We start from the raw sequence: 16,579 nt of genomic DNA on the forward strand, positions 1-16,579 counted from the left end.
CGGAAATCGAAATTTGCTGTCTACATTATTGTCAGTTTTGGGTTAACGCAACTACGCAAATCAAAACAGTGGTGTGATAATTGAGCCAGTAGAGAAATAACTGTTCAGAATTAATCTGTAGCCTTGGGTAGGCTTCTGCGACGTTTTTAACAGACTACGCTATAGAGGCTTAGACAACTATCACCCACGTTTTGGTTTCGTAAATTAATTTGCCCTACTTCTTGACTAGCCTGGCTAGCGCCACCACTTCTCAATGAGACGTGGTCTGGGAACCAAACGTTCATTTTCTCGTATTAGAAAAAAATGCCCAGATCCGTTTATTGGGTGCCACGGATGTCTATCAAATGCGTCTGTGCATAGCTCATCATCGTCTTGCTTTCCCCCCTGTTCTGTGATTGGTTCCCTATCTCAGGCGAAAATTTGCTCCATGGTCTCCAGGCTGCCTTAGCAGCGTGAATCAAATCGCGCGCAAGGCAGCATGGGAACACCCAGGCTACTTCTTGACTGCAATGTAGTCAATTGACTGCTTGACATTTTTATTTTTCTGTACAATAAACAAATACATCTGCTTTATGCCGCAGAATTACATTCATATTTGGAACTTACATAGTCCAATGCATCGTTACACTACGTTAGTGTTTCCCAAAACCATAGTAGCAACGAACGTTTGCAACCACTATCGTAAAGTTGTGTAGTTACAACTACACCTCTCAACCTGTGGTAGAATGGTAGTAGAAGCATAGTTCCAGGGATCATCATGTCAAAGACGTCACTGACGCCAGTTATTTGTTTGCAAATTAATAATTATAAATATATTTAGGTTTCTAATTGATATTTACACTTCTAACCACCATACATCCATATTTTAAAATGCCCAAGTCAGAAAATACATAAATTAAAAGTCAATTTGCAGCCATGTGCACGTAAGTAAAAGTCACACACCTGCAGATAATAATAAGGTGGTGCACACTTTTTGACGAGTCAGCTGAGAATATGTAGCCTTTGATTTTCATGGAGGGGGGTGGGGGGTCCTTGTTAGTTTACGCAAACCAAGCCAAGAAGGCTGATTCTGATTTTGATAATATGATCTGCACAAAAGATAAACTTAGGTAAACAACGATGTCAATATTGTTGTCAAAATCTTAACCCAGATTCAAACTCTTGGACAGGGGACTGGCTGTGCAACGGCGGCTGTCATCTGCCGGACTTAACACAATACGCCACAGAAGTATGTGCAGGTGCCCGTTCACGCTACTAAACGTCATTAACCACCTTAGTCCAGACTACTGAAGTTTGGAAACTATCATGGTCTACAGTACTATGTAAGTACGACAGTTTTGGGAAACAGTCGTAACTTACATGTTGGTTAGTTGAACGATGCATCCTGTTAGTAAAAAGCTAACCTCCGTAGTTGTACGGGAAACGCACCCCAGATGTAGGCCATTAGCAATCTGTTTATTTTATTTTACGAAGCCTACACAGTAGATCACATGCCACATTCTCACTTTCAATAGACAGATGCAATAGCCATTGGTCAAGTATTGAGTATAAAGCAATTAAGATAGTACCCTATACAAAAAGTACTTCATACTATCATAAAAAATTGTTAAAACGAATAGCATTTTGCAACTTGACAAAACACTGGATTAAATATCGTAGGCACAGGAGAAAACTTGTACATCTATTGGCCCGTGGGGAGATCACATGACAGTTGCCTCTCCCTTCAGTGCTATGACTCGTTCGGCTGTGAGCTTGTTTCGGCAAAAAAACTATTGCAGATATCAATGCGTCTTTGTTCATGGGTTTGGCCTCACAGCAGAGGCTTAGACAACTATGACCCACGTTTTGGTTTCGTAATTTGCCCTACTTATTGACTGCAATGTAGTCAATTGACTGCTTGACAGATTATTTTTATTTATCTGTACAATAAACAAATACATCTGCTTTATGCCGCAGAATTAGGCACTTGGCCAGCCTATAGAACGGGCACATTTTGGAGAGAATAGAGAATGTACACACGCAAGAATCTGTAGGCTATTTGCGGCTGGTTACCAGCAAACAATGTTTAATGCATTAACTCAAGACGTCAAACATTTTCTAAACAATACAAACAGAAAGGATGCAGCAGGCAGCAAATGTAGAAGAGTAATTTCCAGTGGAAGAACAAAATGTTGAATGAAGCGCAAAGATATGAAGGCATATCTGGCATATATCCAGGGTCGGACTGGGAACAAAATTCGGCCCTGGCAATTTTCTCCTGGACCGGCCCACCACTGGACCGACCCACCACTGGACCGACGACCCCCCCTCCCCCCCAAAAAAAATCACCCGCTGTGATTCCCCCCATAAATGACAAACACACTATGCTGTAGCAAGACTTCATAAACGGAACCCAAACATTTAGATTTGGAGCCTAATCACAAAAACACGGGGGTCCGGGGGTGTCTCTTAAAATTTCTGTCTCTTTTAAAAATTCTGGTTGCTAATCACACCTTTTTAAAGTGATTTGAGAGGGATTTGGGATAGGCTACTAAAGACAGGCTCATCTTCTGTCTGTCTCACGTCATGTTACCCCTTGCATTAAACCACATGTCACTGCTTGACTAAATGAAAAATATTGGCTACTGAACATGGATATCGCCATACAATAGTTGACAGAAATTACGTTTTGTGCAAACATGTTGTAGAAACACAACCACAGCCTTTATTTGGTGCAAATATCCTTTAGCCTATTTTGGTTATAGTCCGCGATTCACATTAACTGTAGGCTATCACCACAAGTGTAGGCCGATACTAAACGTTTTTGTCGTCATCACATTTTGCAAAATTAGGCTACCTTCGTTACTAACCTACCAGTTGATACTTTTTACCTGCATCGACTCGCGATTGATTGTGCATCTAATGTAACACTCGGTGGAGAGACTTCCACTTTCCAAGTTTCACTTTCACTGTCGTTGTGAGCTATGGTTATACTATATGGGAAATACTTTGAAGTTCCTTTTGATTAGGATCAGCTCCAAAAATGAATGGGTTTTCTTTAACCTGTGCTACACTTTACCACCAAGTTGTGCGAAAATTGTAGGCTAGCCTACCCGTAGTTTTTTTATGTTGACAGAACCGCAGTAGCCTACATGGTGCAGTAAATGGAAGCTCTTGGTAGCGCGTGCAACTAACGTCTATAAAAACAATATATTTATGGAATAAAACTAGACCTCTGATTGCTGTTTATGGTTAAAATGCGATGATGTGAACACCAGCCAGCGGAGAGCACTTATACAGCCTAGGCTACCATGCACTTGTAGGCTATATTTCCCCACAAAATAGCGGCTGCTTGGACAAATCCACTTGAGGGGTGGGGCAGGGGGGCGCGATCGTAACACACACTGAACCTGTTCAAAATGATTGACCAGTCACCCCCCAAGCCAAATGGATGTAACTGCATTTGCCTAGGCCTACACGACGGGCCGCAAATAGGCTAAATGACTTAAAAAAAAAATCCCGGAGGTCACCGGCCCACATGTGGACCGGCCCACCGGGCATTTGCCCGGTTGTACAGATTACCAGTCCGAGCCTGCATATATCTGGTAAGTAGCGGGAGGTAGGAGGATTACTGTTAGCGCAGGATTTATATAAAATTCTTCAACAGAAGGCCTGCCTCGAATGCAGGCTTGCCCAAAAAAAGGCCTGTGGTTTGCGAAGCCTACAGTAAGTAGGTCTTAGTGAGTTAGGAGTCCTCTAAACTTCTTTTCAGCTGTCTCAGAGGTCAGTTAATAGGCCTATCGTGAAGATTTGTATTGCCATTTAAGGCACGAGCGCATCTGTGAGGCCAAGCCTCACCAAGTAGCCAGTTTTTTTACAACTAACATTACATTTAATTAAACTGCTTATAGGCTATGCCGAAATAGTTTCAACATTTTGAATATCAGTGTCGGGTGAATTAGGAAATGCCTTATGGCTGAAAGCTGCTTGGGATCCCCCCTGTCAAGCAATAACCATACAAAAAGTTAAAAACAGATGACATGATGCGCGTCACTGACATAATGCGCAAATAATATAGCCTAGATATTCCAATATATTCGAATACATGTGTTTATTTTAGAGGGGATATTCGAACGTCATTTTTGAGCAATTTTGACAGCCCTAGTCCACTGTAGGCTACGCCAATTGTCTATTAACACCTTCCACCTAACCCCGGTGAGTGGGGGTCGCTATAATGCGTGTGAAATAGCACCATTGAGTAGCCTATGCGAAATAGCCTTAAAAACGAATGTCAGACATTCACAAACAAGTTGTTTTAGGCGGTTTGAAGTCGCTTTTCATACGCCATGAGCGCTCGGCTACATTACAGCCACTCGGACAAAGAACATGTAAAAAAAATATATGTTTTGAAAACTAGCATTAAACTGGATTCGATCCCGCAAAAGCAACACACGCGTGACTCTCTCCATCCTGATTCTCTACTCTTTGAGCCAACTAATATGTTACACGAATCAATTAACTATTGTAGGCTACCATTAATTAATAACGTAGGCAACACCCAGGTAACATGTTGTCCAGGCTATCTGAAACAAGGGGTTGCCTCTCATCTACAACAACTGGTTACCATGGGCTGCTACAGTCGTCAGTGCACTGTGCACAGTAGGCCTATGCTACTCTTTGTGGTTGATCAACTAAAAATAAAAGATGTATTTGGTGATGACGTTATTGTAGGCCTAGTAGACCTAAATTCTGAGAAATTAAATGGTACGAGAAACCATCTACATAGCGCACCAGACCGCGATGTCTTCAAGGGTTGAATGAAGGGAGTTTGCAAAAAAAAGTGTATTTTTCAAGTCAATAAACATTCTTAATTTTCGAATGTCTTTGTCAGGGAACATCTGACTTTTAAAAACCATAGGCCTGGTAGTCGCTCAGACAAGGAGTTAGGCAGTTATAAGATAAAGGCAATACCATTTGTGTCACCTAATGCAGTTCAGTGAATTAGCAAGATACCATCAGAAGGCAACAATCATAAAGCACAGTGCGCGCGCGCTCTCTCCCCTGCGCATAAAGCTGTCTGCGTGTTGTAGGCTAGATTTGCGTGAGTTCTTTCTATCTGCTTTACTTTTGTGAGTTGCGACCACCTAGGCTATGTGTAGACGTTCTATGAGGTACCAGTGTTGTGTCACAAAACAATAAGCTTTGTCAGACTACTTTTAAAATAATATTCAGGGCTATATACATTTTAAACATTCGGGGCTGAAGACCCGACAAAGCCTTGCGTTAATTCTTCAGGTGGGAAGTGTCAGGAATTTTCATACGAGAGACGCTCTCATTGGTGGTTAGTATATGAAGTAGGGAATTGACAGCAACATATCCAATCACATTATGAAAGATGCTGAATTTAACATAAACTGTGATGTTTGATTTTAAATTAATGTAAATTTAGCCGGGACTGTAAGCTGGCACACGTGGGTGCTTGATGTTTTCAGTGGGTGCCCGAGAGACGGAACACCCACGGTATCGGCGCCTATGACAAGCGTATCTCGCGGTTACATCCATTACAAACAAACATGCAATGTGAACGTCTGGGATTGGGGAGAGCACTAAATGCTCTTCTGAATAAGCACGAAGTCAAGCCTTTAAATGAAAAACACTCTTTAATAATCAAAGAAATAAACACTAATGAAGTAAACTTGTGACCATCAAAAATAGTTTATCGCCTGTAACTCCGTGATAACGGGACGTAACAGGAAGGCATTTGGCTGAGCAACGGAGGTTAATATGCTCTATATTTTGTCCAAATGATGTCTGTCTATCATCGTTGCACTCGGAGAAAACCAGAATGTTTAATTTGTCCTGCGTTTCTTCTACGGCTGCAAACGGGATTCACTCGCTGTTAACCAAATATTTCTTTAGGGCAGGGCAGGCATATTTCTGGCTATTAAATTATTTCTAAACCAGTCTGCTAAAGTCTGTAGTGAAGACTGTGTACGGTTTTCCAGCTCCATTTCTTTTTACGAGACACCCTGCTCACTTGAGACCTCTGCCGGTTGTTGCAGCGTCGTTGCAGCATCACTGGAAAAATACAAATTAAAGTCACGTGATGCCGCGTGATCCCGCGCACGGACAGCGAGGGAAGCTGGCCAAGTCGAAGCACTGCCCACTGTACTGTGTGAGTATGTGTCATACGTATGATTACTGTGAATGTATGTGTGTGCGTGTGTATCTGTTTATGCACATGTGTGCACATGGAATGGGTTAACATGACCCCTGGAGGCAAACATACGGAAAAAATTGGTCATCCTAGGCCCTACGGTTCTCAAGATATTCACAGAAAACTGTGTCTGCCCTACCCTCCTTTCGGGGGGTCCAGTACAGCGGGGGGGCTACAGATCAAAACGAAAAACGATGGTTCCATGCTATCCATGTGGGGTTACATGCCCACCAAGTTTTGTGTACCCCGGTCTTTCAGTGTCCCGGGAATTCTTGTTGGTGTACGGTCACTAAATGTACACATAAATTATTTTATTGTAAGGCCCCCCATGAACGAAAGTTCACAAAACTTGGCATGCATTCGGAGGGTGTCATAATGATCCTACACTTTCAATTTCGTGCAGTTTTGACCATGTCAGCCAGAGATATTGTGATGAAAACACCTAATTTTTTGCTTTTTAATTTTTAACTAGGTGGCGCTATACATGAAATAAGTGGTAATGGGATGGGTTGACATGCCCCCTTAAGACCAACATAAAAAAAAAAGTTGGACCTCCTAGGCCCTACGGTTCTCGAGATATTCACAGAAAACTGTCTCCGGCCACCTACAGGCCAGTTGGTGTATAGTAACATAAATTAATTTATTGTGTGGCTCCCCATGAATGGAATTCCACGAAACTTGGCGTGCATTCAGAGGGTGTCATAATGATCCTACACTTCCAATTTCGTGCAGTTTTGACTATGTTAGGTCACAGATACCTGCGATTACAACACCTCATTTTTACTTTTTTGTGTTTAACTAGGTGGCGCTATACATGAAATGATTGGTTATGGAATGGGTTGACATTGCCCTTTGAGATCAACATACAAAAAAAAATGGTCCTCCTAAACCCTACGGTTCTCGAGATATTCACAGAAAACTGTTTCTACCCTACCCTCCTTTTGGGGGGTGCAGTCCAGCGGGGGGGCTACAGATCAAAACGAAAAACGATGGTTCCATGCTATCCATATGGGGTTACATGCCCACCAAGTTTCGTGTACCCCGGTCTTTCAGTGTCCCGGGAATCCTTGACGGAAATTTGGACATGCAAAAAAGAAAAAAAAAAAAAAAATCTGCTTTGCGGCGGTCATAATAATGGTGGAGGTTATTGCACAATATTGTGAATATAGGATAGTATTGGATAATACAGTTTTGAATGTTAACCTGTTGAGGAGTACGGTCACAAATATGTGATCAGATGCTTATGATGATTATGCTGGGCCCCTGGGAGTATGATCACAAATATGTGATTAGAACGTTTTTGAAAAAGATTCTATACCATGACACAACAATTACCCTCAGGGACTTTTCTGCCTTTAAACAATTGTAACACTGAAACTATAGAACGTTCGCATAGAATTCTAGAAGGAGCCAGGAAAATAATTCACTCTCTGGGGAATGGCATTGTCTTAAATAATTCACTCCTCAACAAGTGAATAAACTCTTTTGAGAGGTGGATAAACTCTAATAAGAGGTGGATAAACTGTGTTTACTCGCGTTTAGCCTCCACTACATCCTAATTTGCGCTCATAGGCCTATTCCCAGCTCTGTAACAGAAAGGTAATATTTGAATGTAAGCTATACAATGTAGGCTATAGATATTTTATATCATATATAGCCTATACAACCAAGGGACAGAAGTTATCCTCTGAAGGCAGGGCATCTTCATATTTAGTGTTGCGGCGGAGTTGCGTAAAGAGGTGCAGAGCGCGCACCTGTTTGCTTTTTTTGACTGGCAGCGCCCAAGATCAGATGACAATACATGAGTTGGATAATGTAGGCTAAAATATATAAAGGTAGGCCTAAAGCAAACAATAAAGGACAATGTTTAAGCCATTGGATATTATTGAAAGAAAACGATCGCAAAGATATGCAGAATGAATGAATAATGACCGGCGAACTAGGCTACTTTTTCAGCAAAAACATAGCCTATCCTAAGAAATGTTAAGCCTACATGACATATCACACTTATAATTATGACCGCCACGCAGCGAAGCGGCGGTCATATAGGTTTAGTCAGATTTTTTTTTTTTCTTTCTTTTTTTTCTTTTTCGCATGCCCAAATTTCCGTCAATGATTCCCGGGACACTGAAAGACCGGGGTACACGAAACTTGGTGGGCATGTAACCCCACATGGATAGCATGGAACCATCGTTTTTCGTTTTGATCTGTAGCCCCCCCGCTGGACTGGACCCCCCGAAAGGAGGGTAGGGCAGACACAGTTTTCTGTGAATATCTCGAAAACCGTAGGGTTTAGGAGGACCTTTTTTTTTTGTATGTTGATCTCAAGGGGCCATGTCAACCCATTCCATAACCACTCATTTCATGTATAGCGCCACCTAGTTAAACACAAAAAAGTAAAAATGAGGTGTTGTAATTGAAGGTATCTGTGACCTAACATAGTCAAAACTGCACGAAATTGGAAGTGTAGGATCATTATGAGACCCTCTGTATGCACGCCAAGTTTTGTGGAATTCCGTTCATGGGGGGCCACACAATAAATTAATTTATGTTACTATACACCAACTGGCCTGTAGGTGGCCGGAGACAGTTTTCTGTGAATATCTCGAGAACCGTAGGGCCTAGGAGGTCCACCTTTTTTATGTATGTTGGTCTTAAGGGGGCATGTTAACCCATCCCATTACCACTTATTTCATGTATAGCGCCACCTAGTTAAAAATTAAAAAGCTAAAAATTTGGTGTTTTCATCACAATATCTCTGGCTGACAAGGTCAAAACTGCACAAAATTAAAAGTGTAGGATCATTATGACACCCTCCGAATGCATGCCAAGTTTTGTGTACTTTCGTTCATGGGGGGCCTTACAATAAAATAATTTATGTGTACATTTAGTGACGTACACCAACAAGGATTCCCGGGACACTGAAAGACCGGGGTACACAAAACTTGGTGGGCATGTACCCCCACATGGATAGCATGGAACCGTCATTTTTCGTTTTGATCTGTAGCCCCCCCGCTGGACTGGACCCCCCGAAAGGAGGGTAGGGCAGACACAGTTCTCTGTGAATATCTTGAGAACCGTAGGGCCTAGGATGACCAATTTTTTCCGTATGTTTGCCTCCAGGGGTCATGTTAACCCATTCCATGTGCACACATGTGCATAAACAGATACACACGCATACACATACATTTACAGTAATCATACGTATGACACATACTCACACAGTAGACATATGTACGCATGCATGCACATGCACAAACACACATACGCAGGCAAACACACAAGCACGCACATACACACACACACACACACACCCACACACATAAACATACTGTAAACTTGTACATGCACACACACATGCACACAATTCAAGAATTTTTCCCGTCATCTACTTCCTGAATTTTTGGTCATTGATACCCGGGACACCGAACCACCGGGGTACATGAAATTTGGTGGGTATGTAGCCCCACTAGACTTTTACGCAAAAATTTCATTTCGTCCCCATCCCCCCGGTAAAAAATGAAAATGCAATATTATTCTGCTTTAATCGCCCCTATCTTCAGTTAAGATGTTCAGAACTGCACCAAATTTTATGTGTATGATTGACCTGGCATTCTCTGGGGGTATGCCAAGTTTTGTAGAATTTCATCCATGGGGGGGTCTAAAAAAATTAGGTTATGTGTACATTTAGTGACTGTACACTCATTGGCCTGTAAATGGCGGTGCACACATGTACACATGCACACACACAGGCACCCACATACTATCGGTATTAGAACGGCCGATACATAATTACAAATTCAGTAGGATTAAAAGAAAGCCAAAATAAATATTCATCATCATCATCATGGCTGCATTTTCAGTATTGGCGATAAGTAGTCGTTTGTCCACTAGATGGCGCATCGTTGCAGTGAGACGTAATTTTGTTGGAAGTTAAAAGTGGGTTGGAAGAACAATGGACGCTTCCTACAAGGACTGTAATTTACCGAAGCGAACATCTAATAAGGATAGGACGATGTTCACATGAAGTGTAATTCCCATTTCTTCTTGAAGCCGAAATAAATCTGAGGATGTTTATCGGACATGCTTGGTTTTTACTGCAGGTACGTTAATCTTGTAATATCAATAAGGACCTAGGTAATGTTACCGTTAGCGTTGGTTGAGTGATGGAGGCCCATTTGATTGATTGCATTTGTAGAAAACTATAAATGCGGTTATACCAAGCAAATTGATAGCAGCACTGTTTGTATCTTTCGACTGTCATTTATTGCATGTGCTACAAAATCATTCTGTGCAATGGAAGATTTACCAACGTTACACCGGTCTGATACAGTTTTGCCTATACATGCGTGAGACTGAGACGCCTGTTTATTTTGTTTTAAGTGCGTGCAGGGTGTGAGAGGGGAATCGATGTGCTTTGATTCCAGCTTGGCAGTTGTCGTCTGTGAAATTAAAAAGCACGTGTGTGTGAAGTATCCAAACAATGACACCTTCATTTCATTATGGCTGCTTTAGCAACACACCTTAAACTACTGTGTAGTGGGTCCCATTTAGAAGTGGCTACTTCATTCGCGCTTTCCTTGACTAATGGAGCTGCGTGAATGTTATTACAACATTCGCCACGATATGGCAGTTTAAGTCCGCTTGATACTGTAAGGCGTAAGCCATTGGTTTCCAAAGGAGATTTTATTTGTGTCGCCAGCATAGCCTATTGACAATTTATGTTGTCAATAGGCCTACCTTATAATCCTACCTGTAGCTTAGGGAAGCTAACAGCTTTCTATTAGGATCTAGTTTGTTAGTTACCGTTTTGTCATAACTCCCTGATGCATTTTTGCATTTAGAATAGCCAGAGCGTGTATATCTCAATCGGAAAATTAAACAATATCGGCTGCCTATGGACTAGGCTGGGTGAACCCAGCCTGATCTGCCCGCTATTTATTTTTTGATTTCTTAAAAGATTGAGCTTGGTCTGATGAAAGCCAGACTAGCCATGGACCTCAGTTACACAATGCAAGGGAACATGAATCAGCCTATATTTGCACGAACAATAACGGACAATAGCTCTTCAACTTTGGCCCGTTAAAATGTGTATGAACTGTCTAGCGACGCATTTCATCAAGGCCCATTTGGACATGTCAGTTATTTGCACCACTGGTTAGATGTAAAACAGCATTTCGTTTCAGACGACTGTTACTTAATTTGTGCATTAACAATAACGTTTCAGACTACTGTTACTTAATTTGTGCATTGACAATAAAGTATTACATGAACTAAAGATGACTAAAATCTTATGTAGAAGAAGAAACATCCATCCATCCAAAAATGACCTTTGTTTTTGATAGCTGTTGAAAACGGCATGGAACTGACAGAGATGTTTTTGTTTATAAATACATAATAAATAAAATAAATAAATAAATAAATAAATAACATTATGCTGATACCTTTTGCTTTTCCCAAATACAATGTAGCCTACAGGTGTAAGTGACCTTTCATCAATCCAGTTGCAATGGATGAACTGTGATGAACTGCCCTACTTGTGATTGCTTAGAGATGTTAAAGGTTTTATAACAATGCTACATCTTCTTTGGCTATTCTACAATCTATTCACCTTTTCAGCACCAGTAGGCTACTTTCTGTGCAGCCGCACACACACACTCAGGCATGCCAAACAAGCATACACAAAAGTTTCAAGAGTGGGGGATGGAGTAAAATATGGAGACAAATTGAAGTGTGATTTATTTTCGCGGAACGGATGTCCAGGACTGAGCGGCGGTCATATTTTGTACCGCTATGCGGTACATCTAGTTTAGTCCTGTTTTGTAGGCTAAATCAGCATATTACCCTGGATCATATTGGAAACGTACAGTAGCCTACTGTACCATAACAGGATTATGCTGTAGGCCTAGAGGTCTTTCCTTCATAGGCCTACTCAATTTTTGTTTCTACAAAGTAGGCCTAAACATACTAAATGTTGATTATTCACATTACTGCAAGCAAGAGGAATGAAAGCGAGCAGAGGACAATGGACATGGATGCATACAATCTCTTTCCAGAAAGCTTTGCTTGGAAAAAATATAATTAGTTAAGCTATTCGAACTGACGCATATAGGCTAGTTAACATCAGATGGCATAGGCTAGGCCTATATAATGTTTTCAATATATAATTTTACATAGGCTACAGCTTTTAGGCCATTGATTTCATTAAAACATATGCTAATGATATTGATGAGGGGGTGTTTACAAGGCGGAGACCTAAAACCATCCGGCTGCGCACAAGTTGACGTTCATTTGTGATTTATAATGGGCACATCTGGAAGGGTGCGTACGTTCGTTTTCTCTGAATCACACGTACGATCATTTCAGAAATTATCTAAGATCAAATGAAGGATGCTTTCTACGCAACACTTTTATAAATGAGGCCCCTGGATGTCTAGCAACTAGTGGAGGAGAGCACAAATGGGATTTGTCACCGTACTTAGATCTATCGTCTATTTTAACCAGTGTTATTGTTTGTCGCAAATAAAAATACCCTCAAGGGCCGAATTACATGGGCCGGGAGTTTGAGACCCCTGCTTTAAATGATAATTTCTTATGATGACTTTCTTGTATAGGTGCTGGTGCAAGTGGATCTCCTTGCTCTGACTTATACCGTGGACCAAGTGCTCATTCTGAGTCTGAAGTGAAATCAATTGTGGACTTTGTTCTGTCTCATGGAAACCTCAAGGCCTTTATATCCATACACAGCTATTCACAAATGCTTTTATACCCTTATGGGTATACCACAACACCTGCAAAAGACCATGAGGAACTGGTAGGTTTGGGGTATTTTTTATAGGAGTGAGAAAATACTTGAATAAAATGTTTATTATGTAGCTGGCCTTTAAAATTTTAAGTCTATAAGCATTATTTCTTAACAGCAACAACTAAGTTCTACCTCTGCATATAAAATCCAATTCAATTCAATTAATCACTTTAACATTTGATCATTGCAGAAGAACCTGGCATTTAAGGCCATAACTGACTTGGCTTCTCTCTATGGTACACGCTACAGATATGGCAGTATTATCGATACCATATGTAAGTTACCATTATAACTGACTGTTTTTTATTCATGTGAATCATGCTGAATCCAATGTTGTAGATAAGAGCTACCACATGTGTATAATGTTAGAAGTAATACAACACAAGTAATCATTGTGTTATAACACGTCCATATTACCATTGCAAAATGTGATCTAAATCTTGTCTGATTATTTACATTGAATCTAATGTCCAACAGACCAGGCCAGTGGTGGCACCATTGACTGGACCTATAACCAAGGCATCAAGTACTCCTACACATTTGAGCTGAGGGATACTGGTCGTTATGGTTTCATTTTGCCGGCCAAGCAGATCATTCCAACCGCCCAGGAGACATGGCTAGCTCTAATTGCCATCATGGAGCACACAAAAGCTAACTCCCTGTAAGGGCAGATACTGACAAAGGAAATCTTTAATGTCAAAAGTAAACACAACTGCAACATATTCTTTGTTTTCTTTATTTTGCGTCTTGTCTAATGTCTTATTGTAATATTAACGTATGTCCTATCTCTAGAATGAAAAGATATCACAGTGAAAATAATAGTCTTAAACAAAGCAATACCCTTTTTCTGAACAAGAAATCCACAAAATATGTCTGAGAACAATGTAATTTCTTAGATCGCTATGGAAATGAGGACACATCAGTGTGACCCTGATGCTGTCTGAAAGAATACTTTTACAGCATAAGCTATTACTCAAATTAAAAAAATCTATGTCTGCTAAAAATAACAGTTCAACATGTTCAATACCATTCATGAACATTGCATCTGGCATATCAGAAGCACTTCAATGGTTACCAGACAAGGAAAATGTTACAGGATAAGTACAACCAAAAAATTAAATGAGTATTATCTATGAAATATTTGCATACAATGTATGTGACATTTATATACAGTATATATAAAAAAAACAAACCATTTAGAACAGATGTTTGTCCAAATGTAAGAGTAACATTGCGATTTTAGTGAAGTACATCAGAAAAAGGCAAGAAAAGGAAAGATTAAATATGTACAGTGTATATATGTTTCCATCACACATGGGAAGATGAGATGGTTCTGGTTACTTCCAAGGTCTGGTGCTTTCTGTTCTTCCCCGCCCGGACCCTGTCGGTGAGATGGATAGCTGACTTTCCACACAAAACGATTTAGACTGTGCATTCCCTGTAGACATTCTGCTGAGCCGGCCTAGAAAATAATCAGAAAAGCTATTTGTGGCTTCCATAGCTAAATTTTAAAGCTCATTTTGCCTGCAATCACTCAAACTTAAACATTTTAAGAAACTTGCTATCTTCAGGTCATAAATACAGAATTTACATTTTTTATTTGACCTTTATTTAAGCCGGGAAAAGAACACATTGAGATTGTTATCTCTTTTTCAAGTGGGGCCTGACCAAGAAGACAGCACACAGAAAGACAAAAGACAACATTGACCAAAGGAAAAAGATAGCAGTGACAACAAAGACCTTAAAATCTAATGAGGTGAAGAGCTCCAGTTTTAAGTGTTTCTGGAGCTCGTTCCATGCAGCTGAAGCACTTTAACTAAATAGCTATTCCAAACTCTGAACTTACTGAGGAACCATCAAACAGAATACATAATGCATAAATCATGAATGAATTCATGCATGAATTCATGATAATTCATGTACCCTTACCGTAAAGTGTTACCGAAATGTGAAATAGGCTAAGCTAGTTATGAACTACTGGATTTTTATTTGAAACAAAAAAAAATGTTTTTTGCTACTTATTTCTCAAAAGGAATTGCATTCAGGCCCCATCCTAGCATCTTTACACTGGCTACCTGTTAAAAGCATAGACTGTATATATAGAACTGGACAGTGTGGCTGCATTCTACAGTGTTCTATGGAATTGAAGCCGCCGAGGCGACGCCATCTTGGAAAATTTGGAGCCAATTTGAAGTGCGGCTGCGCAGCAAAAGTTGAAGCATGCGCAGTGAAGAGGAGTCGCGGTCAGGCACGCCCACTCAGTTGCCACTCAGCGAGTTAAACACGCCCCTTGTCAAGTGAAACCCGCCCCCTTCTCCTTTCCACAACGCAGGTCGACTCGGCGCAGAAGGCTAGCTGGCTGGATGAATTTTGCGGCTGTGAGTTAGCTAAACAGTACAAACAACAATCGGTTTGTTCTTGTCTGGTAAGTGTTGCGTATCAATTGAAAAGTTTTTTTTTGTCTATTGGTGTTCTTAAATACGTCTAAGAGAGCTTATTATGTTGATTATAGACTGTGACAATTTAGTATGGTGAATACTAATGAGCTAACAACAGAAATACGGACAGCGAATTAGATGCTAACGTTAGCAGCTACATTAACGTTACCGTTAACGGGAGGCTAAGTTAGTCGTTGAAGTGAAGATTAGCACACAGCTCCCGTAACAGTCGATGCATGATATACTTGGTTTTATTAGTTGTTGCTGTTTTCAAATATCTCAATCTTAATGTATGCCATCTCAACATGGAGTAACCATTGACTGTACATGGGGATTAATAACACTAGACAGTCAGTACAGTATATGATGTGATAAAGCAACGGTATGATGTGATAAAGCAACGCAAGTTAACGTTAACGTAATGTGAAGCATGGACCTCATCAACCCGTCATGTTAATGTAACTACTAGCCAGTTTGCCAGCGTTGCATTTTTTCTAACGTTAACGACAGACACCTGTTAGAGCTACTTCTGTGATGGTAGGTCGGTAGCATAGACTGTAAAAAAAATAGATCGGTAGGTCGGTAGTTGTAGACCGCATAAGTGAATGATCGATAAATGAAACGCCTGCATTAAACACTACGCCAAGAACCAGTCACTTCCCAGGGATATCGGTGAACATTTGAGAAAGACCTTAGTTTGTCATCTAACGTCCATGATCAGTCATACTGATGACGTTATTTTTCAAGCTGACGCAAGTTAATAACATTCACACCGCATATTTAAATGTGTAGTTAACATTAGGTAGGCTGTAAAGTTTATTGCACACACATATTTAATTAATTGGTATTACTAGTGGTGTTGAGTGCCTGATTAGATGCTTTGTAATGTTGTAAAATTGTCTGACTAACTTTATTGTAACTTTCCTTTTTGCAGGTAAGATATGGGTGATGGCTGAATGTACTGGAGGTGGCGGCAAGGTGGTCTCCATGATCTACATTAGTCTGCAAGCAAGGGAATGCCTACGTGAAGTGGTTTGGCTGGAGTGGTCTGAGGTGGCATGTCCTCCCCCTTTCTCCAAGTCCCCTGACATCCATTTCCCTGACATCATCACCCACCGTCACTGGATCAACATGAAGCCC

General features: G+C 40.7%; 2 protein-coding genes across 5 annotated transcripts in view; one reads left to right on the forward strand and one right to left on the reverse strand.

Moving 5' to 3' along the window:
* The window catches only part of LOC121724067 (carboxypeptidase A1-like), a 38,439-nt gene extending 24,716 nt beyond the window's left edge, over positions 1-13,723 (forward strand). Inside the window, exons 9-11 of the mRNA XM_042110402.1 lie at positions 12,811-13,010; positions 13,192-13,276; positions 13,479-13,723. Coding sequence (XP_041966336.1) covers positions 12,811-13,010; positions 13,192-13,276; positions 13,479-13,666 — 473 coding nt within the window. The 3' untranslated portion in view covers positions 13,667-13,723. The remainder of the gene's footprint in view (positions 1-12,810; positions 13,011-13,191; positions 13,277-13,478) is intronic.
* Positions 13,724-13,909: 186 nt separating this feature from the next.
* The window catches only part of cep41 (centrosomal protein 41), a 92,547-nt gene continuing 89,877 nt past the window's right edge, over positions 13,910-16,579 (reverse strand). For all 4 annotated transcript variants that reach the window (XM_042109549.1, XM_042109551.1, XM_042109550.1 and 1 more), the window contains one exon: positions 13,910-14,463. In XM_042109549.1, coding sequence (XP_041965483.1) covers positions 14,339-14,463 — 125 coding nt within the window. In that variant the 3' untranslated portion in view covers positions 13,910-14,338. The remainder of the gene's footprint in view (positions 14,464-16,579) is intronic.

The sequence above is a fragment of the Alosa sapidissima genome, chromosome 11, assembly GCF_018492685.1.
Source record: "Alosa sapidissima isolate fAloSap1 chromosome 11, fAloSap1.pri, whole genome shotgun sequence".
In the NCBI taxonomy this organism is placed as follows: Eukaryota; Metazoa; Chordata; class Actinopteri; order Clupeiformes; family Clupeidae; genus Alosa; species Alosa sapidissima.